Below are 25,651 nucleotides of genomic sequence, written 5' to 3' on the forward strand. Positions count from 1 at the left end.
CAGGCAGGGGAAGCAAGGCAGCCAAGAGATTAGGAGACTTTTTACAGATAGAATGAGGTCTCAGACTATGACGAAGCTCAGGGTTAGTGTCCTTTATTCCTTCTCCATAATCCCCTAAGTCTTTCCCTGATGGGCTCTTCACAATTATGCCTGTCTTAGGTTGTTCCTTCCTTGAGGAATCTTACCCATCATTGACTATCCAGCCATCCTTCAGGGGCCAAGCAGGGTGAAGTAAAGGGGGCAAAGGCTGCACCCCTGCCAAGAGGATAAGTTCTGTCTCCTTAGTGGCTTATGGTCCCAAGGTCCCCTAGCCATGGGGCCTTTTCTCCTGTCGGTGAGGTTACAGCTCCTGAAACCAGGCAGGACGGTTCCCAACACTGGCCTTTAAAAAGCCTCCTGTGCAGTACTCAGTATACTCTTTCCCCACCCACTGGTGAATGGAGAAGATTCTGAGAAAGGGGAGGAACATAGAGTCTAAGTGAGAAGGGTCCTGTATCCCTGAATTACTGAACAGAGATGGACCACTACATTCCATGCACTTCTTTCTACCCCCACCTATGCATTTTGGGCTGTGACAAGAACAGTACATTTTGTTGGGTCAAACTGCTGAGATTTTAAAGTCATTTGTTATAACAATTAGCCTATCTTGATTAACACAACCCTAACCCTATTTCCCAACAATCAAGTAGGAAGAAACACTAGGGTAAATTTCTGGAGTCTTAGAGGATTGAGATAAAAGGAGGTATCAGAGAACATACTCAACATGAGGGAATATTGCATGCAATGGGATTCTGGAGTTAATTTAAAGCCTCATAAATTCCCACAGAGCTGAAGCCATGCCTGATAGCCTCTGCTTATCTAACCAGTGCCTTCTGAACACTTCCACATTCTTGGGAGAACAGTGAATAACCGTCACCCAACTACTTATTATATGTAACCCCCAACACAGCCTATTTGATTTACTGTGTTTAGGATCTAGTCAAATAATACCACATGTAAAACCTGCCTTGCTTTTGCTTCCCCTCCAAACATGGTGATTAAGAAGAAAAAATAAATTAGTAAGTAACTTTGTGTTTGGAAGTATATTTTTAAAAAGATCATACTAAGTTTGTTGAGCACAGTACTAATGGTCTCTTCTGGGCAAACCAAGGAAGCACTGTGGCAAAAATGAGGTCTTTGGGTGCTTGCCTGAAGACGTTATTGGGAAACTTTTGTTTATTTACTAGACTTTAAAAATTAAATCCTTCTTCAAGTAGCCTCCGGGTGTTGAGGACAATAAATAAAGACGTGCTGATTGAAAACATTTTTAAAAAAACAACCTGTTATAGCCATTAACATAACAGGGGATAAATTCAGCCTAAAACAGAATATTCCAAAATCATTTGGCCTGTCCAACAGAAACACCAAACTTAAAAGTTGCATCCTACAGGTCATCTCTCTAAAGAGATGGCTCCACCAAATGAAATTTAGCAGGGTATGGGAGAAGGGCTGTCTTAAGTGCTAGCTAGCTTCTGGCTCTTCGTTGTAAACCTGAGCCCATTAATAGAAAGGGGGCAATTGCTTTCCCTGTCTTGGGAGTTCCTAGAGAAAGGGAAGACCTGGGAGATAGTCAACGCCTAGCGGGAGGAAGAGGTAAGAGATTTAGGAGAACATCTCATTTTTTAGTAGAGTCCCTTTGGGGCTGAGAAGGAAGATGTGAACTTGGGACAGTACTTTTCTCTTCAGGAAATAGATTCTGTTGCCCCTTTTTCAAGGGGAGCAAACTAAGCCATAATGATACTTTAACTTTCTTCATCTCTTCCACAAACTTCATCTTCTTTCCCTTTTCCCATGGCACTCCATTCCTACCTAAGATCTCAAGTTTCCATAAATAGTTAGGTCGCTAGGAGCAGACCTGGTACTTCTTGAAGCTCATCACCAGAGCTAGTCAAAAATCACATAGGAATCCAGCAGAGGAGCTAGTGGGCTTAAGGATGTGTAGCTAAGATATGTTTAGGGAACTGAGTATCCCCCCAAGTTAGGATTCATTCATTAACACAAAAGATGTACAGCCTCCTAATACATTCCCTAGTCAGAGCCCTCAGGCCTTGGCAGGAGTTCTTAAAGGCGGGCTGGTGTTGCTGTGTAGAGCTATGTTATATTAGTGCTTCTCAACCTCGTCTCTCATAGCTCAGATTCATATTCCCCCCAAGAGCTTTATTCTTTGAAAGATTTTTATCTACAAAATAAATTACGTTTGCAGAGAAAACATATTAAGTATTATTAGGTACCAGGTATTGTATTAATGAGTGCTTTACACACATTATCTAAAATCACCAGATCATCTGAAAAACAGAAATTATTGAGTTGGACAAAAAGTTCATTTAGTTTTTTTATTATGGTGGTTCTAGTAGTGCTTAGCTGTCTTTAACTTCATTCCAAACAATTTTGTTAGACTGTATTGTGACAGCTGTCATATCAGCATGCATTTAAAATAACATCAAAATTGGTGAATCTTTATGCACCCATTTTAATATTGAAGATGGAATAAAATACACAACATTTTCAGCTTATTATGCTTTATTATTTCAAGAGAGCTAAAAACACAACTGAAACACAAAAAAGATTTGTGCAAGTGTATAGAGAAGGTGTTGTGACTGATTAAACATGTCAAAAGTGGCTTGTGAAGTTTCTTGTACTGTTGACATTTTGGCCAAATAATTTCTTGCTGTGGGGCTGTCTTATGCATGGAAGATGTTTAGCAGTACCCCTGGCTTCTACACACTGGAATCCAATAGCAAGAGATAACTGACATACTCACAATATCCAAATCAGTAAAGGTATTGGTGAAAATGGTGTCTTTTATTAAAAAAAAAAACTAAGTGGACTTTTTTTTATCAACTCAATATTAGTCCTACTATACAGAAGAGTAAACTTAGATTCAGAGATGTTGAATAAATAGCTTAAGTTTGTTAGAGACTAAATTCTGAATGGGCTCATCTCTACACCCGTATTCTTTCCAGTATACTCTCTCTACCATATAGAAAACAACATACAACAACCAGAACTTCTTAGTATGAAGATACAATCTTCACAATGAGTTAGTGTGGCTTAGTGTCCTCCATCTTCCAGCCCCCAACCCTTCCGAAAAGGGAGGGAAGCTTTCCATTATTAAGTCATCCTATTTAGGCTTGTTATGAGTCCATATACAAGGCCTGTCCAGGAAGTATCCAGCCAGGTAATGTGGAATATAGAGACATTTATTAGAGAAGATACAAGATACAAGAACCACTGTACAATGATGCCTCAGTCTCCTTCAAAGTAGGCACCTTGGGGCCTCACATAATTCTACCAGTAGCTATCAGATGCCCTGTTGTATTTTCCTGAAGCTCGTTAACAGTCTGAAATCTCTTCCCTTTCAAAGGCAATTTCAGTTTTGGAAAAAGCCAGAAGCTACAGGGCACCAAATCTGGGCTGTAAGGGGCTGAGTCCTCTGGGTGATTTGATGTTTTACCAAAAAACTCTACACAAGATGTAATGCATGAGTGGGCGCATTGTTATAATGAAGCTACCAGTCACCAGTTGCCCATAGCTGTGGCCTTTTAAATCAACTGAATAGCTTTCATGGAGGAGTGTTCAAGTTTAATGCAAAATCTGATGCAGATTTGTTGCTCTACTCACTCGGACATTTTGAATGTGTTGGCCACACAGTACATATGTTCACTCAATGACATCTACTGTCCCCACTGACTAGTACAGTGAAGTTGTCATTGTTCATACATGCACATTCCTGCCCACTCTCCTTGGCTTCTGGGTTACATCAATGTCATGCAAACTGTTCTTATTATATTAACAATAGCTGGACTTTTTCCAGACAGACCTCGTACAATGTCTTCAGGCTTTTTTGAAGTACTAGGCATAGTTCAAGTAATTTCATTATTATCCCTGTAGAACACTAGGAGCCTAAAGAATCCAGATGGAACTGAAGCTGGTGGTTCAAAACAAATGGGAGTTTGGCAGAGAGTGTTCAGAACACAGTCCAGGCACAGACCTCCTCTGCTGGATTCATTCTCCCACTCCATTGATTCGTTTGAGTATTCAGTGACATACCATAGGCTGATGTGAGGCGGGGAATCCTTCAGGAACACAAAAATTTGGTGAGAACTGCAGGAGTCATGGAAGAATGACAGTCTAGGGTGAGTGACAAATGAAGGGAAGAAAAAGAATGACTGAGGAAGGAGAAGGACAAGGAGAGAAGCAGAAGAAGAAGAAAAGAAGAGGAGGAAAAGAAAAAGAGAAAAGGGAAAGGATGGCCAACCCTTTACACTGGTTTTGTAAACCATTGGTGGGGTCTTCACTTAATACAGTAACAACTGGGGGCAATGGGAAAGTGTTGCCCGGCATTTTAGTGGGCTGTTGTTGAAGAACTATTTCCTCAAAGGACCTTCACCACCTCCCTACCCAAATGGTAACTTTGAAGCCAGAATCTTTAAAAATTACAGAGTAAATTAAGAAAAAGGATATTACTAATTCCAGAAATAAAATGAAAATCGTTAGTCCAGTATCCTATAGTTAAGTTTCGTATTGCTATACATGAAATTTACAACTCCCTTATCTTTGTGTTAGCTGAAAAAATAACACACACACACACACAGTAATAAAAGTCAAAACCCTCCTCTGGGTACCCAGAAATACAGAGCAACCTTGAGCAGAGTTTAACTGACTGGGATATTTAATTGCTGTAAAACAAAAGTGTTTACATGGAGATTACAAATTTCCTTAGAAACTAAAATTCTTAGTTTAAATAATGAAACCCTTTAACTTAGTTGCTTGTATTTTCAATGGATCAGTTATTTAGTTTATAGTAGCTAAGAGTAAGAGGTAAACATCAAAGAAAGAGAACAGAGGCATACATTGCATACATTCTCTTTACTCTAAAATTTAAACAGTACTCTGCTAAGAAACATCTAAAGATCTGTCTATTCTGGATCCAAAGAAAATCCGCTTCATTAATTTTATATTCTAGAGTCTAAAGTGGTTTTTTTGGTGGGGGGAGGAGTAGAAGGGGGACAAGGAGTTATTGTAAAATGCCATAAAAGATCCTTCTGTTTCTGAATTCCCAAAGTGTTCTGACATCTTTAATAAGTGTTAACAAAAAGATCTATTTATCCATCGTTAAATTCTGGCTGATGATCAATTTCAGAGTACCTTCTTCTGGGCCCAGAGAAAAAATAGTCTCTGTTAGACTTCATATTTTGAAAATGTCCTCCTTGATTGACCACCCTCAGCAATAAACCCAAACTTGAGTGTCTGCTCCATAAAGAGCATAAAGACAGTCTCAATTCTCTTATCCTTTATACAGGATAAAGTCTGTCTCCTAGGTACTAGGCAACATCTCAGAGTCCCTTTATCTGAACATCTGAAGTAGAGATAGTCATTTTAAAACGATACCAGTAGTCAAGAATTTATTTTTAAAAACCCGTTTCTTAAGAGGTTGTCATCACCTCTTACGCCCAGTGACCAATGTGAGCCTCATCAATAATGGCACTTCCAGACCTTATGTACAGCCTCACATAATGCAGTAGGAGCTACACAGTGTTACCCATGAATAATTCTTACCAAGAAGTTTAACCTAATTCCTATCAAGCCCTTAGATCTAACTTTGAGCTCACAAGAAATGCAGAGGACTAAAGAACAAGTTTAGCAACACTGTGAGAAAACATCAGACAAATCCAGAAAGTGGGACATTCTACAGAACAACTGGCCCAGAATTGTCAACAAATCAATGTCATGAAAGTAAAATGTATGTGGAGGAGGTGAGAGGAGGCAGTTCCAGGTTAGGACCCTTAAGAAACAAAACCACCAGATGAAATATGTGGATCTTATTGAAATAACCACTTTTAAAAGATGTTTGCAGTAACTGGGGGCTTATTTGGAAAAGGGACAGGATTTGTTTGGGATCATGAAAATGCTCTGGAAGGAGCAGTGGTGGCTGTACAACATTGTGAATGTGCTTATTGCCGCTGAATCATACACTTAAAAATGGTACGTTTTACACAATATATATTTTACTACACAGTTTTTTAAAAAGACATTTTTGGAAATAAATAGGGAATATGTGAATATGGATGGATAGTAAATGGTGTTGAAAAATCACATGAGTCTTGCCCCAGAGGGTAGCTCAGTTGCTTGGAGCATCACCCCGATGTGCCAATGTTACAAGTTCAATCCCCAGCCAGGGCACATACAAGAATCAACCAATGAATGTATAAGTAAGCAGAACAATAAGTTGATGTTTCTCTCTCTCAAATCAATAAATAAATAATTTTTAAATAGAAAAATTATACAAATCTTGTTAAATATGATAACGGAATTATACTTACCCAACAAAGATATGTTTATTTTTTATGAATGAATATTGAAGTATTTAGGGGTAAAATATATATATACTCACATGCATACATATATATATATACATATATATATATAAAATATTGCTTTAAATTCAGCATAAAAGAGGAAAAGGAAAAATAAAGAATATATGGCAAAATTTTGAAATTGTTTGATCTAGGTGATAGATATGGTATGCTCATTATACTATTCTGATTTTTTTTCTCTGTGGACTAGAATTTTGCAAAGGAGAGGGGAACCACGGACAAATCACCGTTGTACAAAGCCTCAAACTGTGATTGGAGTTCTGATTGGAAACATGAGTTGCCCTGAGGTAATACTCTCTGGAAGGCCATACTTTCCAGTGGTAAGAAGGCAGGTTGCACAGGATGATTGCTGGTGGTCATAGTCATGTGAGTCTAACAAAGGTCTTGCATATAAAAAGCGGCTAAAAGGAAAGTTCAAAGAAGTGACAAAAAAAGCGTCACTCCAAAACCAGGGTGCAGGAAGTCTGCACAAAGAATCATTGCTATCAACTAAAACTGGTTCCCCAGCTACCTCCACATCCTCCCTGGGGGTTTGGTCTGCTTTACAGCACTGAAAGGTCAGACTGTTGCAGTGCTGGAAACTAGACAGAGAGAAAAGGACTGTTTGCACCAAAGGTACCCTGTAGATCATTTCTCTTTTACAAATCAGTGCACCAGAAAGCAAGTCACTAGATTGTGTCTCTTCTAGATCACTATGAAGTTCATCTCCATCCTTATTCTTCTTCATGAATAGAACCTTAGTGTGCCCCAACTACAAGTGCACTCAGAAGAGAGGAGATGACGACTTTGGAAAAATAACCACTCCAGGCACTTAATAAAGTAAAGCTCTGGGGATGTAAATGGATGACTTCCCCTTCCCACAATATCTTATAACATGTGCAAAGCACTTCATTTATACCAACAGCAATAATCTTTCTATAAAACACAAATCATTTTAATAATTTTCCAATTTACTTCCAGGTTGAAATCTTACTCGCAAATCGCAAAAATGAACAGCTTTCTCTAAGGGTCTTTGATTTGGAAGGAACTGTTAAGTGTTCTTACTCACCAAGGCATTCTGCTCAGGTTTGGTTTGACCCTGTGTCCTCTGCTACTTGCATCTCCACATCTCTGTCAGGAATCTTCCTCCCATTAGAGAGCATCTAGGAGAGGGCTATTGACCTTCTCTGTCCTCTCCTTCCTATTCTGCAAGAAGAGACAGTATTCTCTGATTGCAGGCACAGGGCCACATTTACAGTGAGTAGGGTATCTGGGCTTACCCTCCCCTCTTCTCCTCTCCCTCTCTCCATCTTTTCTGCCCCCCCCATCCCCTTCCTTTCACTCCCCTCCTGCATTTCCCCTCCCCTCTTCATTCTTCTGTTTCTTCCTTCTAGGTGGCCTCAGTGTTGGGAAGGCATTTCTCTTCGTTGCAATGAAGTTGAGCCATTTGCTCCTCCTCTGTTCTCCCTAACGCTCTTTAATTTTTTTAAACTTTTCAATTACAGTTAACATACAATATTTTGTTAGTGTCAGGTATACAACATAGTGATTAGACATTTATATAACTTAACAAAGTGATCACCCCGATAAGTCTAGTACCCATCTGACACCATACATAGTTATTACAATATCATTGGCCACATTCTCTATGCTGTACTAATTTACACCCCCACAATTGTTTTTATAACTGGTAATTTGTGCTCCTAATCCCTTTACCTTTTATCATCACCCCAACCCTCCTCCCATCTGATAAGCATCAATTTGTTCTCTGTATCTATGAGTTTCTGTTTTGTTTATTTTGTTTTTTAGATTTCACAAATAAATGAAATCATATAGTGTTTGTGTTTCTTTGTCTGACTTATTTTCCTTAGCATAATACCCTGTAGGTCCATCCATGTTGTTGCAAATGGCAAGGTTTCATTCTTTTCTGATGGCTAAAGAATACTCCATTCATATATGTACCACATCTTCTTTATCCATTCATCTATGGACAGGCACTTAGGTTGCTTCCATATCTTGGCTATTGTAAATAATACATGGACAGAATAAAGGGGTGCAAACACTTTTCATTACTGTCATATCATACCCAGTAAAGATTGATAGAATTGCAAGATTCGGGTGGCTTAGGGCAAGAAAATATGCCCTGTGAATCTTCTGTCTTGGCTGTGAGATCCAAGCCAGTTTACTAGAGAGCTCTGCTTTAGCATTTTAGGTGCAACCTGTTTAATGAAATATTACGGTCTATTGACTCTGTACTGTCAAGGGTAACGGTGGTACCTGGGTAAGCCTGGGCTTAGGCATTCTTATATCCCTTGGCCTTATAGTACATCATGTATGTATGTATGTATGTATGTATGTATGTATGTATCTACCTGGCTATCATCTACCTCACAGCAGGGTCCAGCAGAAGTAACGCCATTGAGTGTGGTGGGTGGAGAACGCAAATGTTTCCTACCAGATAGACAACAATTTGAACATGCTACCTAAAATGTCATATGGTGTGCTTGAGTGTGATATAGTTGTTACAGAATTACATGCTTATAATTTTGTAATAAAAGATTTTTATGTAATAAAAAGGGGCATTATTTGTGCCAGACCCTGTATATATCTACTTATTAAAATCTATATCCTATACCATACAATTTATACAGTTTAAGGTACATAGCTCAGTATATTCACAGAGTTGTGCAAACATAAGCACAATCAGTTTTAGAATATTTTGTCACCACCAAAATGACACCTTGTAGCCATTTAGTAGTGACTCACATTTCCTCCTGACCTTCTCCATCAAACCTCAGCGATTAGACTTGCTACATTATTGTCTATCTCTATAGATTTGCTTTTCTGGACATTTTATGTACCATATTTTGCTGTGTATAAAGCACAATTTTTTTGCCTACATTTCTGAGTGAAAATAAGGATGTGCATTATGCACAAGTAGTACCTGAAATACCTTATATCTGTTCTGTGTTTTGTAATTATTTGTCACATGAAATTTCCTGTACCATATGTTCAAAAGTAAATTCTAAAATTCCTTTCTAAGATAAAAAACAAGTACCTAAATATAAAAAATAAATAATTGAATTAAAAAATTAAAATGAAAGTTTTTTTCCTGAAAGTTTGCACCAAAAATGTGGATGTGAATTATACACGGCAAAATGAGGTAAATAGAATCAAGCATATTGTTTTCAAGTTTTATCTATCTTGTAATACTTCACTCCTTTTTACTGCCAAATAATACTCATTGTATGTATATATCATACTTTACTCAACTCCTCATTAGCTAATAGACATTTGGATTGTTTCTAACTGTAGGCTACTGTGAATGCTGCTGCTATGAGCATTATGAACAGTATTTTGTGATGACATGTTTTCATTTCTTCTGGTTGTATATCTAGGAATGGAGTTGCTAGGTTATTATAGTAACTTTATGTTTACTCTTTTGAGAAATTTCTAGACATTTCCAAAGTGGTGTACTATTTTACATTCCTACCAGCAATGTATGCAGATTCCAATTTTCTCCACATCCTTGCCAATCCTTGTAGCTGTCTATCTTTTTCATTATAGCCATCTTATGGGACATGAAGAGGTATCTCATTTTGGTTTTGATTTGTATTTCCTTGATGGCTAATGATATTGAGCATGTTCTCATATGCTTATTGGACTTTTTACATAGTCTTTTATAGAATGTCTATTTAAATTTTTTGCCCATGTAAAAACTGGGCTTATTTTTCTTTTTATTATTGAGTTATGTGTCCTTTATATATTCTATGTACAAATCTCTTATAAAATATAGGATTTATAAATCTTTTCTCCCATTCTGTAGGTTGTCTTTCCATTTTCTTACATTTGAAACATAAATGCTTAAATTTTGATGAATTTTGATATTTTTACTTCATATTTAAGTCAATGGTCCATCTTGAGTTAATTTTTGTGTGTGGTGTAAAGAAGGGGTCTATTTTGATCATTTTGCATGTGGATATCCAGTTGACACAGCACAATTTGTTGAAAGGACTGTTCTTTCTGCACTGCATGATCTTGGCACCCTTTTCAGAAATCAGCTGACCATAAATGTGAAGATTTATTTCTGGAGTCTCTATTCCATTCTATTGATCGCCTCATTCCAGTTTTTCACTATCTTAATTAGTCTTCCAACTTTGTTCTCTTTTCAAAAATCAACTGATCATAAATTGAGAATTTATTTCTGGACTCTATTCCATTCTATTGTATCTCCTTATGTTAGTATCATACTATATTACTGTCCTCCAACTTATTATTTTTGCAAGATTTTTGAAATCAGCTTGTCAATTCCTGAAAAAAAGAAGACAACAAAACAATTCAGCTGGGATTTTGATAGGGATTGTGTTGGATCTGTAATCAATTTTGGTAGTATTGCCATCTTAACAATATTAAATCTTTTGATCTATAATTGTAGGCTGTCTTTAGTTTTCTTTAGGTATTCTTTAATTTCTTTCAACAATGATTTGTAGCTTTCAGGGGGAAAGTTTTGCATTTCTTTTATTAAATTTATTTCTAAATATTGTATTCATTATGATGCTATTATAGATAGAATTTTTTTCTTAATTTCATTGGGAAATTGGCCATAGGTAGTAAACAGAAATACAATTGACTTTTATATATTGATCTGGTACTCTGCAACCTTGGTAAGCTTTTTTTATTAGCCCTAACAATATTTTAGTGGATTCCTTAGGCTGGTTTTTATACACAAGATGTCATCTACATGTAAAGATACTACTTTTTCTTTTCTTTTCTTATCTGGGTGGTTTTTATTTCAATTTCTTGCCTAATTATCCCAGATACAACCTCTAATACAATATTGAATAGAAGCAGCAAGTGCACTCATCCTTCTCTTGTTCCTAATTTTAGGGGGGAAGCGTTTAGTCTTACACTGTTAAGTGTGATGTTAGCTGTTGGTTTTTTATATATGCCCTTTATCATGTTAAGGAAGTTCTGTCCTATTTTCAGTTTATTGAGTGTTTTTTTTTTTATCATTAATGGATATTAATTTTGTCAGATGCTGTTTTCTGCATCTATTGAGATGATCATGTGGTTTTTGACCTTTATTGCTATCGTGTATTACATTAATTGATTTTTGGATGTAAAGCCAACCTTAAATTCCTGGGATAATTCCCTCTTGATCATTATATATTATCATTTTTTCTATTTTAAAAAATTATAGTAAAATATATATAACATAAAAGTTACCACCTTAAACATTTTGAAGTATACAGGTTAGTAGTGTTAAATATACCCATAAAATTGTGCAATCATTACCACCATCCATCTTCATAACTTTTCATATTGTAAATATTGAAACTCTATACTCATTAAACAATAAATTCCCATTTCCCCCTTCCCTGGAAACCACCATTCTGTCGCTACAATTTTGACTACTCTAGAGACTTCATAGTAGTGGAATCATATAATATTTGCCATTTTGTTATTGGTTTATTTCACTTAGCATTAATATCTTCAAAGTTCCATGTTGTAGAATAGGTCAGAATTCCCTTCTTTTTAAGGCTAAATAATATTCCATTGTATGTATATATCACATTATGCTTATCCATTCATCTGTCAATGGATACTTGAGTTGCTTTCATATTTTACTATTGTGAAAATGCTGTAAATATGGGTATACAAATATCTCTTCAAGACCCTGCTTTCAATTAATTATTTTGGGACCATATTCAGAAGAGAACTTGCTGGATCAAATGGTAGTTCTACAGTATTTTTTATTTTTTGAAGAACCTCTCTACTGTTTCCCATAGCTTCTGTACAATTTTATATTACCACCAAAAAGGTACAGGGTTCCAATTTCTGTACATCATTGCCACACTTGTTTCCTCTGTTTTTTTACAGCAGCCATCTTAATGGGTATGAGGCAGTCTTATTATGGTTTGATTTGCAGTTTCCTAATGATTAGGAGTGTTGAGCATCTTTTCTTGTCATTATTAGTCCTTTGTATATCTTCTTTGGAGGAATGTTTATTTAAGTCCTTAGCTTATTTTGAATTGGGTTGTTTGTTTTTTGTTGAGTTTTAGTTCTTTATATATCCTGGATATTAATCCTTTATCAGATATATGACTTGAAAATATTTTCTCTAATTCTGTATGTTGCCTCTTTACCCTGTTGATTGTCTCTTTTGACATATAAAATTTATTATTTTAATCTGTTTTTTCTTTTGTTACCCATGCCTTTGATATCATATCCAAGAAATCATTGCCAAATCCAGTATTGTAAAGTTTTTGTCTTATGTTTTCTTCTAAGAGTATATAGTCATCTTTATATGTTGCTGGATTCAGTTTTCTTGTAGAATGTTGAGAATTTTGATGCATCTACATTCATAAAGCAATATTGCCCTGTACTTTTTTTTTTTGCAATGTCTGGCTTTGGTATAAGGGTCACACTGACCTCAAAGAATGAGTTGGGAAATGTTCCTTCTGCTTCTACATTTTGGAAGAGTTTATATTTTGGTAAAATTCAACAGTGAAGTGATCTTGGACCTTGGCTTTGAACCAATTTCATTTTAAGTAACCAAAAATGATGATGCCTGGGTAGGATGAGACTTAATTCTGGCTTAAATTATAGACTATGAGTAGAAGATCAGAGCCAAAAATTTCAAGTGTCCCACTTCTTTTTCTTTCACAAATTGAAACATTTAGTGAGAGAAGAGATAAGCCTTTGTGACTTTATTTCCTCATCCAACAAATTTAAGATGTTTAGAAAATGGTGATTATAGACCAGGGCCCAGTCTGGAATTCACAGATCCAAAACAGCAATAACTCTTAATGTCCAGACAGATACTTCCCAGATGCATGATGTCAGCCACAAGAGACAGCAAGAGAGAAAAGGATCGGGGAAGGTTTATGAAAATCACTCCATCATAAATACAATCATCATTATTACAGTCCCTGTTTGGGGACCAGTAGTGAGACAAATAGTTTAACACAATATACTGGGAAGTAGAGCCAGAGGATGTTGACTGGCTTATTCAGAGATAGCCAGAAAGAGAACTAAAAATTGTGCCTTTGTTACCTAATACCTGGTTTAGTAGTTTATTTTGATTAGTATCTGCTGGTATTCTATGCTTGGAATGCACAAGGGGGGTGGTTCTCAGAGCCTCTCTGTAAAGTTTTCATTTGGTCAGGGGTAATCTATCAGTACCTTTATCCATGATTCATCTCCAATTTAGTCTTCATATTGCCCTTATTTTCAATCAGAAACAAAATTCTGAACAGAAGTTCATAAAAATGTTGTTAGCAGTCAAGAAAAGGTTTATTGCTATTAAGATGATTTTAGGGACTAATTTTAGGAATGTGGGTGAGCAGCTCCAAAGACCCATCCTTCAACAAAATAAGCAAACTGGTAAAAATTAATTTTTGTGGCCTGATTTGATTTTTTAAAAATATATTTTATTGTTCATGCTATTACAGTTGTCCCTCCTTTTCCCCCTTGCTCCCCTCCACCCAGTCCGCAACCCACTTCATGATCAGTCCCTTCACTGTTGTCATGGATCCTTTATATATGTTCTTTGACTAATCCCCTCAGCTTCTTTCAATCAGTGCTACAACCTCCTCACCTCTCACAGCTGTCAGTCTGTTCCATGATTCTATGCCTCTGGTTCTATTTTCTCATTAGTTTATTTTATTCATTAGATTCCTTTTGTAAGGGAGATCATATGGTATTTTCTCTTTCAATGCCTGGCTTATTTCACTTAGCATAATAGTTTCCCTTTCCATCCATGCTATTGCAAAAGGTAGGAAATTTATTTATTTATTTTTAGAGAGAAGGAAGGGAGGGAAACATCAATGTATGGTTGCCTCTCACAAGGCCCCCACTGGGGACCTGGCCCACAACCCAGGCATGTGCCCTGACTGGGAATTGAACAGGCGACCCCTTGGTTCGCATCCTGTGCTCAATCCACTGAGCTACACCAGCCAGGGCCAAATCCTACTTTCTTTATGCTGTATAGTATTCCATTGTGTAAATGTACCACTCATCTACTGATGATCATTAGGCTATTTCCAAATCTTGGCTTTTATAAAGAGCCCTGCTGTGAACACATGGTGTAGGATAAGCGAAGGGTGTCTGGCTTCCTCACCCAGGTATCTGGGTAACTAAGGGAAGCAGTGTTTTGGGGACATGATAACCAGTGTTTTCATAGCCTTGAGGCTGAGTACGATAAACTGTTCCCATAGCATGAAGTGGGCTCACATGCATAGAACTATGTTACGTTATGTAATGTCTTGTCAGTTTTGCAGCTTTGTTCCCCTCTAGTAGTTAAACAAGTAGGGGCTTCCCACTAGTAAGACACACAGCTTGTGGCATGCATGGTCACCCACCTGTGAATAAAGGCATGTCAAGCATCCCCACAGCTTCATGCATTTTCTTCCATCTCCCGAATGCAAGAGTGGATCTGCCCAACCTTGACTGGTTGCAACACACATGGGTGCATAAATTCTTTTGAATTGGTATTTTGGGATTCTTCAGGTATATTTCCAGCAGTGGAATTGCAACCACTTAAAGTTGTTGTTCCACAAAGGAAGATGAAAGCCAAGAAGACCAGAGGCTACATGCTACCACACAGTGACCTGCTTGGAAAGCAGGGTTATCACTCCAAGAGAAGTGGTTGTTGTCCTTTCCCCCAGTTTGAGAGCAGATATTTTGCCCAGGGAAAGATGCAGGAGACAAGAACAGAGAGTTCTGAAACTCTCCACAAGAGAATAAACTTTATTTGGAACAGAGTGTGAAGACATCAAGCTGAAGGGTGTTCTCTAAAACAATGGATATTTTGGTGATAAGCAATTAAGAGGAAGCTGGTTGCAACAAAATAGATTGTAGGTTATCAAGTGTACCAGAAAGAACCAGGAAAAAAGACAGCTAAGAAGAGCCCCACCTGGGGTCAGAATAAATCTCAAACACTAGACTCATAAACTACTTCAGGATCAGATTGTGGAGCAATTTTTGTTCCAGAGAATTGTTGAAAACAATAGAGTGACTAGCTAGCAACTAATGAAGCCTAATTACTAGTGACCTTACCAACAGAGACAGACAACTTAACAGAAAGATCACAAATAGAAACAGTCCAAGAGAGCAATGCTACAATCACTGTCATCCCAGGATGACTGTGCACATGACCAAGCAGGCACATTCTAAGGAGCAACATCAGAGGTTTCACACTGCCATGAAATATACTTTACTAAAATAATCTAGCTAAGTCACTAAGCAAATAAATAGCAAACTATAACAATAAGTTCATATACTAAAAAATGAACAATAAGGTAGAAGGAATCAATACTCAAAGTTAATACATTATATTATCTAAAATGTCCAGTTTTTGCCCTAGCTGTTGTGTCTCAGTTGGTTGAAACATTGTCTGATAAACTGAAGGGTTGTGGATTCAATTCCCAGTCATGGCACATGCCTAGGTTGCAGACTTGGTCCCTGGCCAGGGCTCATGTGAGGGGCAACTAATCAATGTTTCTCTCTCTCTCTCTCTTTCTCTATTTATCCCTCTCACCAATCCCCTCTCTCTAAAATCAATAAGCATGTCCTTTAGTGAGGATAAAAATGAAAACTAAAAAATAAAATAAAATGTCCAGTTTTATTAAAAAATTATTACACATGCAAAGAAACAGGAAAGTGTTTTGTGACTCATACATAGGTGGAAAAAAGCAGTCAACAGAAATTCCCAGTGAGGGAGTCCAGATATCCAACTTAGCAAAGAATTCAAAGCAGTTATTATAAACATGTTCAATGAACTAAATAAAACCATGCTTAAAGAAGCAAAAGAAGGTATGATGACAAGTCTTATAAAGCAATCATTAAAAAGACAGAAATTAGTATTATTACTTTTTAAAAAATAACCTAATGGATACTGTGAACTTGAAAAGTACAATAACAGAACACAAAAATTCACTAGAGGATCTCAGTAGTATATTTGACCTGGCAGAAGAAAGAATCAACAAACTTGAAGACAGATAGAATAGATGAATGGGTAATAGATATTATTTATCTCAAGAACAGAAAGAAAATGATGAAGAAATATGAACAGAACCTCAGAAAAATATGAGATACCATTAAGCACATCAGCAAATGCATAATAAGAGTACTATAAGGAGAAGAGAGGAGCTGAAAATAGCTGAAGAAAGAATGGCTGAAAACTTGTGAAATTTGATGAAAAACATTAATCTCACATTCAAAAAAGCCAACTAACCCCAATAGATAAAGTGATCCACATCCAGACACATCATAGTAAAAATGTTGAAAGAGAAAGTTAAAGAGAAAAATAGCAACAAAACAGCAAGGGGAAAAAAAGCTTATCACATACAACAGAACCCAAAGGAGAGTAACATTCAACTTCTCGCCAGACACAATGGAGGCCAGAAGGCATTGAGATGGTGTATTCAAAGTGATGGGAAGGGAAAAGAAAAAAAAAACACCCTGTCAACTAAGAATCTTTTACTTAGCAATACTGTCAAAAATGAAAATAAAATAAAGACATTCCCAGATAAACAAAATCTGAGAGAATTGATTGCTAGCTGACCAGAGTTACAAGAAATAGAGGAACACAAGGGACTCCAGTTAGTAATTCAAACCCACAAACACAAAAAAACAAGAGTACTGGTAAATGTAATTATATATTATAAAAGACAGTATAGCAATGCCTATTTCTTCTTTATTTTCTAAAATGATCTAAAAAAGCAATTATATAAAAGAATATATTTCACAAAGATAGCAAAGGAAGTGTGTGGAAACAAAGCTGAATTCGAGTAAAAACTAAGTTACAACATAGTAACTCAAATCCACAGGAACAAATGAAGAGAACCAGAAATGGTAAATAAGAAGGTTGATATAACAAACTCTAAATATAACTTGCTTTCCTTTTTTCTCAACTTCTTTAAAAGACATAAAATCATATATTATAGCAATGTATTATATACTTTGCAACAAAACTATAAACTAACTAGACCTAACAGACATCAATAAAATGCTCCAGCCACCAACAGCAGAATACACATTCTACTCAGGTGACTACGGACTATTTTCTAGGTTAAATGATATTCTAGCTTATAAAACAAACCCTAATAAATTTAAAAGATTTGAAATCATGCAAACTATGACTTTTAGAATCAGAAAGACAAGGAAATTTGGTAAATTAAAAAAAAATGTGATTCTGGCCTGGCTGGTGTAGTTCAATGGATTGAGCGCGGGCCTGCGAACCAGAGTATCGTGGTTCGCGGTTCAATTCCCAGTCAGGGCACATGCCTGGGTTGCAGGCCAGTTCCTGGCAGGGGACACACGAGAGGCAACCATACATTGATATTTCTTTCCCTCTCTCCTTCCCTTCCCCTCTAAAGAGAAATAAATAAAATTTTAAAAAATGTGATTCTTTAGAGAACTTCCAGCCAAGATGGAGGCATAGGTAGATACATTTTGCCTCCGTGCACAACTAAAACAAGGACAACAAAAAATTTAAAAACAATAACAACAAAAATAACAACAACTGCCAGAAAACAGAACTTTATGGAAATCTGACAACCAAGTAGTTAAAAAAAGAAACCTTCCTTTAGACCAGTAGGAGGGGCAGAGACAGGCAGCTGGGGCAGAGAGGATTCCACGAAAGGTGGCAGCTGGTGGAGCAGGCAGTCCCACATTCCCATGCAGATAAACCAGGAGGAATAAGTGGCGAGTGAGACAGGCTGCGCAACCCAGGGTTCCAGTGCAGGGAAATAAAACCTCAAAATCTCTGACTGAAAACACCTGTAGAGGTTGAAGTAGCAGGAGAAACTCCCAGCCTCACAGGAGAGTTCATTGGAGAGACCCACAGGGTTCTAGAACATACACACACCTGCCCACCCAGGAATCAGCACCAGAAGGGCCCAATTTGTTTATGAATAGTAGGGGAAGTGACAAAAAAAAACAGCCAAGAGCTGAGCGAGTGGCATTGTACCTCGTCCGACCCCTCCTCTACAGACTGCACCAAAATGCAGCTACATGGGTTGCCTCACCCTGGAAAATACCTAAGGCTCCACTCCTTACTACATAACAGGTGCACCCTGACAAAAAAATGTGGTCCAAATGAAATAACAGATAAGAGCTCCAGAAAAAAAATGTAACTAGGTGAAGAAGAGATAGTCAACCTATCAGATACAGAGTTCAGAACACTGGTAATCACGATGCTCACAGAAATGGTTAAGTATGGTCACAAAATAGAGAAAAGTGAAGGCTATGCAAAGTGAAATAAAGGAAAATGCACAGGGAACCAACAGTGACGGGAAGGAAACCGGGACTCAAATCAATGGTTTGGAGCAGAATGAAGAAATAAACATTCAGCCAGACCACAGTGAAGAAACGAGAATTCAGAAAAATAAGGAGAGGCTTAGGAACCTATGGGACAACTTTAAACATTCCAACATCTAAATCATAGGGGTGCCAGAAGGAGAAAAGGAAGAGCAAGAAATTGAAAACTTCTTTGAAAAAATAATGAAGGAGAACTTCCCTAATATGGCAAAAGAAATAGACTTTCAGGAAGTCCAGGATGCTCAGAGAGTCCTAAAGAAGTTGTACCCAAGGAAGCACACACCAAGGCACATCATAATTATATCACCCAAGATTAAAGATAAGGAAAGAATCTTAAAAGCTGCCTGAGGAAAGGAGTTACCTACAAAGGAATTCCCATAAAGCTATCGGCTGGTTTCTCAAAAGAAATCTTGAAGACAAGAAGGGGTTAGAAAGAAGTATTCAAAGTCAAGAAAGTCAAGGACCTACATCCAAGATGATTCCATCCAGGAAAGCTATCATTTAGAATGGAAGGGCAGATAAAGAACTTCCCAGATAAGGTCAAGTTAAAGGAGTTCACCATCACCCAGTTCTTATTATATGAAATGTCAAAGGAACTTATCTAAGAAAAAGAAGAAGATCAAAAACATGAACAGTATGCCCCAGCTGGTGTGACTCAGTGGACTGAGCGCCGGACTGTGAACCAAAGGGTCACCTGTTCGATTCCCACTCAGGGCACATGCGTGGGTTGTGGGCTGAGTCCCCAGTAGGGGGTGTGTGAGAGGCAGCCACACATTGATGTTTCTCTCCCTGTCTTTCTCCCTCCCTTCCCCTTTCTCTAAAAATAAATTTTTAAAATTAAAAAAAAAAACATGAACAGTAAAATAACAACAAACGCACAACTATAAACAACCCAACCTAAAAAAAAAACTAAGCAAACAACTAGAACAGGAACAGAATCACAGTTCCTGGAGACCAGGGGGAGGGTTATCAGCGGGGAGCGGTTCGGGGGAGAATGGGAGAAAAGATACAGGGGATAAGAAGCATAAATGGTAGGTATAAAATAGACAGGGGAAATTAAGAATAGTAAAGGAAATGGAGAAGCCAAAGAACTTACATGTATGACCATGGACATGAACTAAGGTGGGAGAATGCTGGTGGGGTGGTACAGGGTGGAGGGGAATAAAAGGGGAAACAATGAGGCAACTGTAATAGCATAATCAATAAAATATATTTACAAATAAAAAATAAATAAATGTTGAAATATGTGGATGTTAAACTGTAAACTCCTAAATAACCAATAGATCAAAAATTACATGGGAAATTAGAAAGTACTCTAAACTGAATGAAAATGGAAGGAAAACATACTAAAACTTATAGGATATGTCAAAGCAGTGCTTAGAAGGCAATTTATAGCTGTAGATGCCTATATTAAAAAGAAAAAAACAAAAAGAAAGATCTCAAATCAATAACCCATCATTCTATAAGAAACTAGAAAAAGAAGAGCAAACTAAACCTAAATAAAGCAGATGCAAAGAAAAGTAGATTACAGTAGAAATTAATAAAACAAAGAATTAGAAAAACAATAGAGAAAATGAAGAAAACCAAAATTCTTCAAAAAGATCCACAACATTTACAAACTTTAGCTAGACCAAGAAACAATAGAAAGAAGATTCAAATTGCTAAAATAAAAAAGAGGGAACATTACTACTGACTCTACACAAATAAAAAGGATTATACTCAAAAAGGGGAATACTATGAACAACTGTATGCCAATGAGATAACATACATAAAATGGACTAATTATTTGAAAGACAAAACCACCCAGATTGACTTAAGAGAAATAGAAAATCATAATAAACCTTATTATGATTTAATCATGAATAAACCTTATAATAAGTAAAGCAATTGACTTAGGAATTTAAAACTTCCCATAAAGAAAAGTCCAGTCCCAAGACTTCACTCTTGAATTTCATCAAAACCCCGTTACCAGTATCTTTGGAACAAAGTTTGCCTCCAGTAGGATTTTCATGAGGACCTGCATCCCTGACTTAATTTTTACTGACTTCTTAATAAAGCACTGCCATAAACCATGTGAATAACGTGGAGATCAAAGTGAATTAGTCCCATCAGTCATTAAGCTCTCTCCAGAGATTAAGTTTAATATATCCACCCACTGGACAAGGATTCTTTGTCCAAAAAGTCCAGGTCTGAATCAGAGCAACTGGCCACATCAAGACCAACCCCGTTTGCTTATTTGCAGGAGCCAAACCATCATCCTGACTTGTAGGCAGAGTTTTCACAGCATGAAAAAGCTGTTTCAAACATTTGAAGCCCACTCTAATGAAATTTATTGCCTATAGAGTTTTTATTTGGAATGATAGTAGAGTTTTAGAAATAGTTAATGGTAGTTATACAAGATTATGAAGCTACTTGAATGCCACTGAATTATACATTTTAAAATGGTCAAAATGTTAAATTTTATATTATGTATATTTAACCACACACACACACACACACACACACACACACACACACACACACACACACGGGGCCCCACTGCTGCTTGCTTGCTGTCCAGAATATTCCTCAAATTGTTTAACAGTATAATGTAATTTGAGATTTTGCCAGCACCTGAGTTTCTCGAGGAGCTCCCGAGGTTTCCTATTAGTACCATCAACGTGGCAAATAAAAATTTTTTAACTTCCTATATCTCTGCCTGTTTCTCCAGAACCATGGAAATGATTGTAGCTACTTAGAGTCCAGGGATGCAGAAGGGCTTAAGATGGGTGTATAGCATTTGGTATTAGCCTGACTCGGCATTCACTTCCGTGTGCCCTCATTAAGTGTTACCTGAAATAACCAGCAGGTTCAGTAAGTGGCTTACTTTAATCCTTCTAGATTGTTAGACTTAATCTAGAATTAGGACAATACAACCCCAATGAACTGCTACTGACTGACTATGTCTTTTTCCTGTTTATCTGTTAGCCTGCCACAGCCTTGTGACCCAAGGCTCTGGAGTGGATCAGCCTCCTACTCATTCCCTCCTGCGTATACCACATCTCCATGGAAACTGCTTGTCAGACCTTGCTTGGCTGCAGGTTCTGAAGACCTCTCATCTGCAACCTCAGTCCTGCGCAGATTCAGTCTTAATCAGCCAGGCTTCTTAAAAGGAGCCTGTATTAGGAACGCCATCCTCTTTAGTCAGTGGGGTCTATAATTGTCCTTAAGCCTCCTTTGGGGTACTCCTCGGGAGTCCCCAGTGTCACTGAGCTGCCCTGGCTTCCACCACTGATAGGTCAATGGCAGGGTTTCTGCCCTGGGGTCCTGCTTCAACCTGAACTCATCATCTTCTTCCAGTAAGCTTTCTCCTTCCCTCATCTTCCCCCACCCACAGAGCTGAGAGCCATTTTGAGCTTTTTGGGCCCCAGTTGGAACAATCTCCTTTTTGATTATCCCAAACTCTTCTTTCTCTGCAGCACTACTGACTCTTGCAATAGGGCCCACATTATTTCCTTCTTCAGTGATTGCAAGATCCTCCTCTATGCTCGCATTCCTTGTATCCAATGTCTCATTCCAACCAGTGAGAAAACCTCCTTATAAAGATCTGACCTGCCCTTCCTCCACAGAGTCAGTTAGTAGTTCCCACTGCCCTCATGATAGATTTCAGACACACAAGATCGGGCCTTTGTATTCTGACCCCTGCTCAACCTTTCCAAGATCACCTCTTGCCCCTCCCGCATGGTCTGACCCCAGCCACACCAAACCACTTTCCTTCTCCAACAAACTGCCTGTTCTCTCTTGCCTCTGTGACTGTGCACTGCTGCCTCCTCCACCTGGAGTGTCCTTCCTCCTCCCTCTCTGTATAAGCCTTTCACATATTCTAAAGGACCTTTCTTGCCTCTTGAATCTTAAGTGCCTCTTCTAAGTTCTCCTAGAGCTCCTATGCTTATTCCCTTTCTGTCTTTCTGCTGAACCGTCAACTCCCAAAGGGCAGAGTGTGCCCACCTCCAGCCCCATACCAAGCATATTCACTCCAATGTCTGTTCTGTAAGTGAAAGAATGAAGAATAAGCTTCTGAAATTAACATGTCACCACATGCTCATTACAAGTATATCCTTTCTCAGAGTTTTTTGGGGGGGGGCACCATTCATCCCCATATTGGATCATCTCTGAGTTTACTACACTGTCAGGACATTGCAACTTGGACTCTTGGCTGCTGTCCCTGGGGGCAGTTCTACAGATGGGTCAGTTGCACCAGTTCAGCTCTGGCAAGTTCCGGTTGCTTCCTTTTTGTTAGTTACTGGGGAGTAACTAGCCACGAGGCCAGTTACCATGAGGTCCCTACTGGCCTCATGGCTAAACCCATGTGGCCTCTGTCAGCAGCTGGAGAGCCATTCCTAAGAGATGAGATAGTGGGTCAACCCTTTTTTACTGCCCAGGGAAGATTCCTTTCTCACTGGTTAGGCAACTTCATTGAGGCTCTTTTTTCCTTGGTGAAGTCCAAGATCCGGAATCATGGTAAGAGGAGAAAATGGCAGGTAATAGATAAGATCTCTTGTGTTTCCCCAGAACATTTTTTTTCTTTCTCCCAAGAGGGAGGGAAGTAGTAAGGGAACTGAGTTCATAGACAAATAAATTAAAGGGGAAGTAGAATGTGTAAGGATCCTCTCTCCAGAAATTTCAATGGATTATCTGGAAGGAAGCCAGAAAAAGAAAGACTTCTCACCAGACGTAGGTCCTCACCCATGTGGGTACATGGAATGGTGTTAAAGAACATTTGATCCTCAACACTATTTCGGTCACGTTTTCTTAAATCAACACACCACTCATCTTCCAGAAATGAGAAACCAACCAACTTTTTGCTGTGGATCTGGATAGGATGAAAGAAGAATGAATTGCACCTCAAACTGAGTTCCCTTGCTACCAGTGTAAAGCTTACACAGACATGGAGGAACAAGGACTCCGAGGTGGAGAGGCCAGCAAAGCAAGGCACAGTCTCACTTTCTCCCCAGCAGTGAGAAAGCCAAAGACCCCTTCGATGAGAAAATATATATGAAACAGTACAATGCTTTGCAAATGAGTTGGATTCAATAGAATTGACTTTTTTTAAAAACCTATGTTCAGTGTAGGAACCCATACGGCAATTTTGTGTATAAGAAGAATAATAGAGAACTATTTTCTATCTCGATGATGGTTAAAATTTTGCCATTAGAGTTTCTTTCCCTTGATCTATTAAAAAACAAATACCAATTACAGGCAAACACATTGTTTGCAGAACTTTCTATTTTACTATTAATGGTTGATTATATATGTAATTTTTAACAGGCCATAGTGGAGGGAACTCAAAGGCATTAGATATCATAGAAGAGAAAGTACAAATTTTCTATTTTCTCAAAGCTAGACAAACCTATCAGTCTAAATCAGAATACTACTACTCATAACTTCTACCACATAAATAAATAATTTTAACAAGCGTAGGTTCTAGTAGAGATGAGATAGCAAATGTAGAAACCAAGAAACAACCAGGTCATTTGCGTCAGTGTTGAGAAGGTTTTTCCACCTGGACACGTTAGGAGTGGTAGGAGTTTCATCTGGTGACAACTTAGAAAGGGTGCTCAGGGAAACAAAAGGAATATAGAACAATAAACACTTTTATGCACATAAAGTTTTTAATAGGCAGCTTCTAATTCTACTTTACGTATGTTAATACTACCAAAACCTAGACCAGCACACATGGTTCATATCAGTGCTCAACAAATGTTTGCGTAACCAAAACCAAAATAAAAACAAATGAAATGGGTACTTGTTAACACCAGTCAGTGATGTCCTGCAAGAAGATTCAATAACACTGTCAGGTTAATATACACTCTGAAAACAAAGTTCTCGTGTCCTATATTTGCTGACCACTACCCCACACGTACTTTCTTTTTTATACTCAACAGTTCTCTGAGATGCATAGCCTTCACTGCTTCTGCTTACAGGTAAAGGAACTATGACACAACAGCTTACGGGGCTTACTCAGATCAGTGAGAAAATTAATGTTAGCCTAGAGTCTAAGATTCCAAAGTCCAAAATTCACAGGCAAAATTAAGAGACTAAAAGTAATCTTTATTGGGAAAAAAGAGTTCTCTGAATATTTTCATAAAGTATTATTACAACTCAGAAAATAAACTACAAAGACCCCCCCAACCAACAGAAAAATTGGTGAAGGCTACAAACTAACAAAAAAAAAAAGGAGATTTCCATCGCAATCAAAGAAAGGCTCCGTCTAAAAATGTGAGTTCAGAGCTCTCTGGTAAAATGGCCTAGATTGGACTCACAGCCAGGTTGAAGATAAATGGGCCTTTCTCCCTGCCCTAATCCCAACCCTGAATCTTGCGATTTTAACAACCTCCACGGGGAGTGAAGACATGAGAAAGCCAAGAGTATTGGGAAGAATAGGTCGGCATTGTCTGTGCTTCGTGGATAGAATATCAGCAGCTGAGGTGAAGGAATGCATAGGGCAGCATCACAGAGCCTGTGGGTCCCCAGATACTCCTCAGGGACAGAGTCAAGCTTTGTCTGGCTGTGTGCAGAGCCCCTATAGTCTTGCTACTCAAAGTGGGGTTTGCGGGCAGCAGTGAGGACATCTCCAGGGAGCTTCGAGAAATGAAGAACCTCAAGCCCCCACTTCAGGCCTCTGGAACCAGAATCTGCATTTTAGTAAGCTTCTCAGGTGACGTGCATGCACAGTGAAGGCTGAGAAACACTGCGCTATAGGACCTGGCTCTGAGTTTGCTCGATGAAAATGCCCAGTGAATGTCTGCTGATTGAAAGACTTGACAGGGGGATCTCTGAGGTGCCTTTCAAAAGGTACTCACCTGACTTAACTGAAAACTAGTCACTATCCAGCTGAGTGAAGTATCAACCATCTTACAGAGGGCTGGAAGTAAGATTAATGAATTAATAAC

The 25,651-nt window shown here is 38.0% G+C and overlaps 1 protein-coding gene across 3 annotated transcripts in view; it reads right to left on the reverse strand.

Annotated features, from left to right (window-relative positions):
* Positions 1-25,651, reverse strand: part of MKLN1 (muskelin 1) — a 332,925-nt gene that overhangs the window by 201,757 nt on the left and 105,517 nt on the right. The window contains exon 4 of one of the 3 annotated variants that reach the window (XM_053657127.1): positions 7,465-7,596. The exons of 1 other annotated variant lie outside the window; for it this stretch is intronic. In XM_053657127.1, coding sequence (XP_053513102.1) covers positions 7,465-7,472 — 8 coding nt within the window. In that variant the 5' untranslated portion in view covers positions 7,473-7,596. Of the gene's footprint in view, positions 1-7,464; positions 7,602-25,651 lie in introns of all 3 variants that reach the window. One more of the 3 variants, XM_037165833.2, reaches the window with a different exon arrangement.

The sequence above is a fragment of the Artibeus jamaicensis genome, unplaced genomic scaffold (genome assembly GCF_021234435.1).
Source record: "Artibeus jamaicensis isolate MK-2021 breed Jamaican fruit bat unplaced genomic scaffold, CSHL_Jam_final scaffold_3307, whole genome shotgun sequence".
Lineage (NCBI taxonomy): Eukaryota > Metazoa > Chordata > Mammalia > Chiroptera > Phyllostomidae > Artibeus > Artibeus jamaicensis.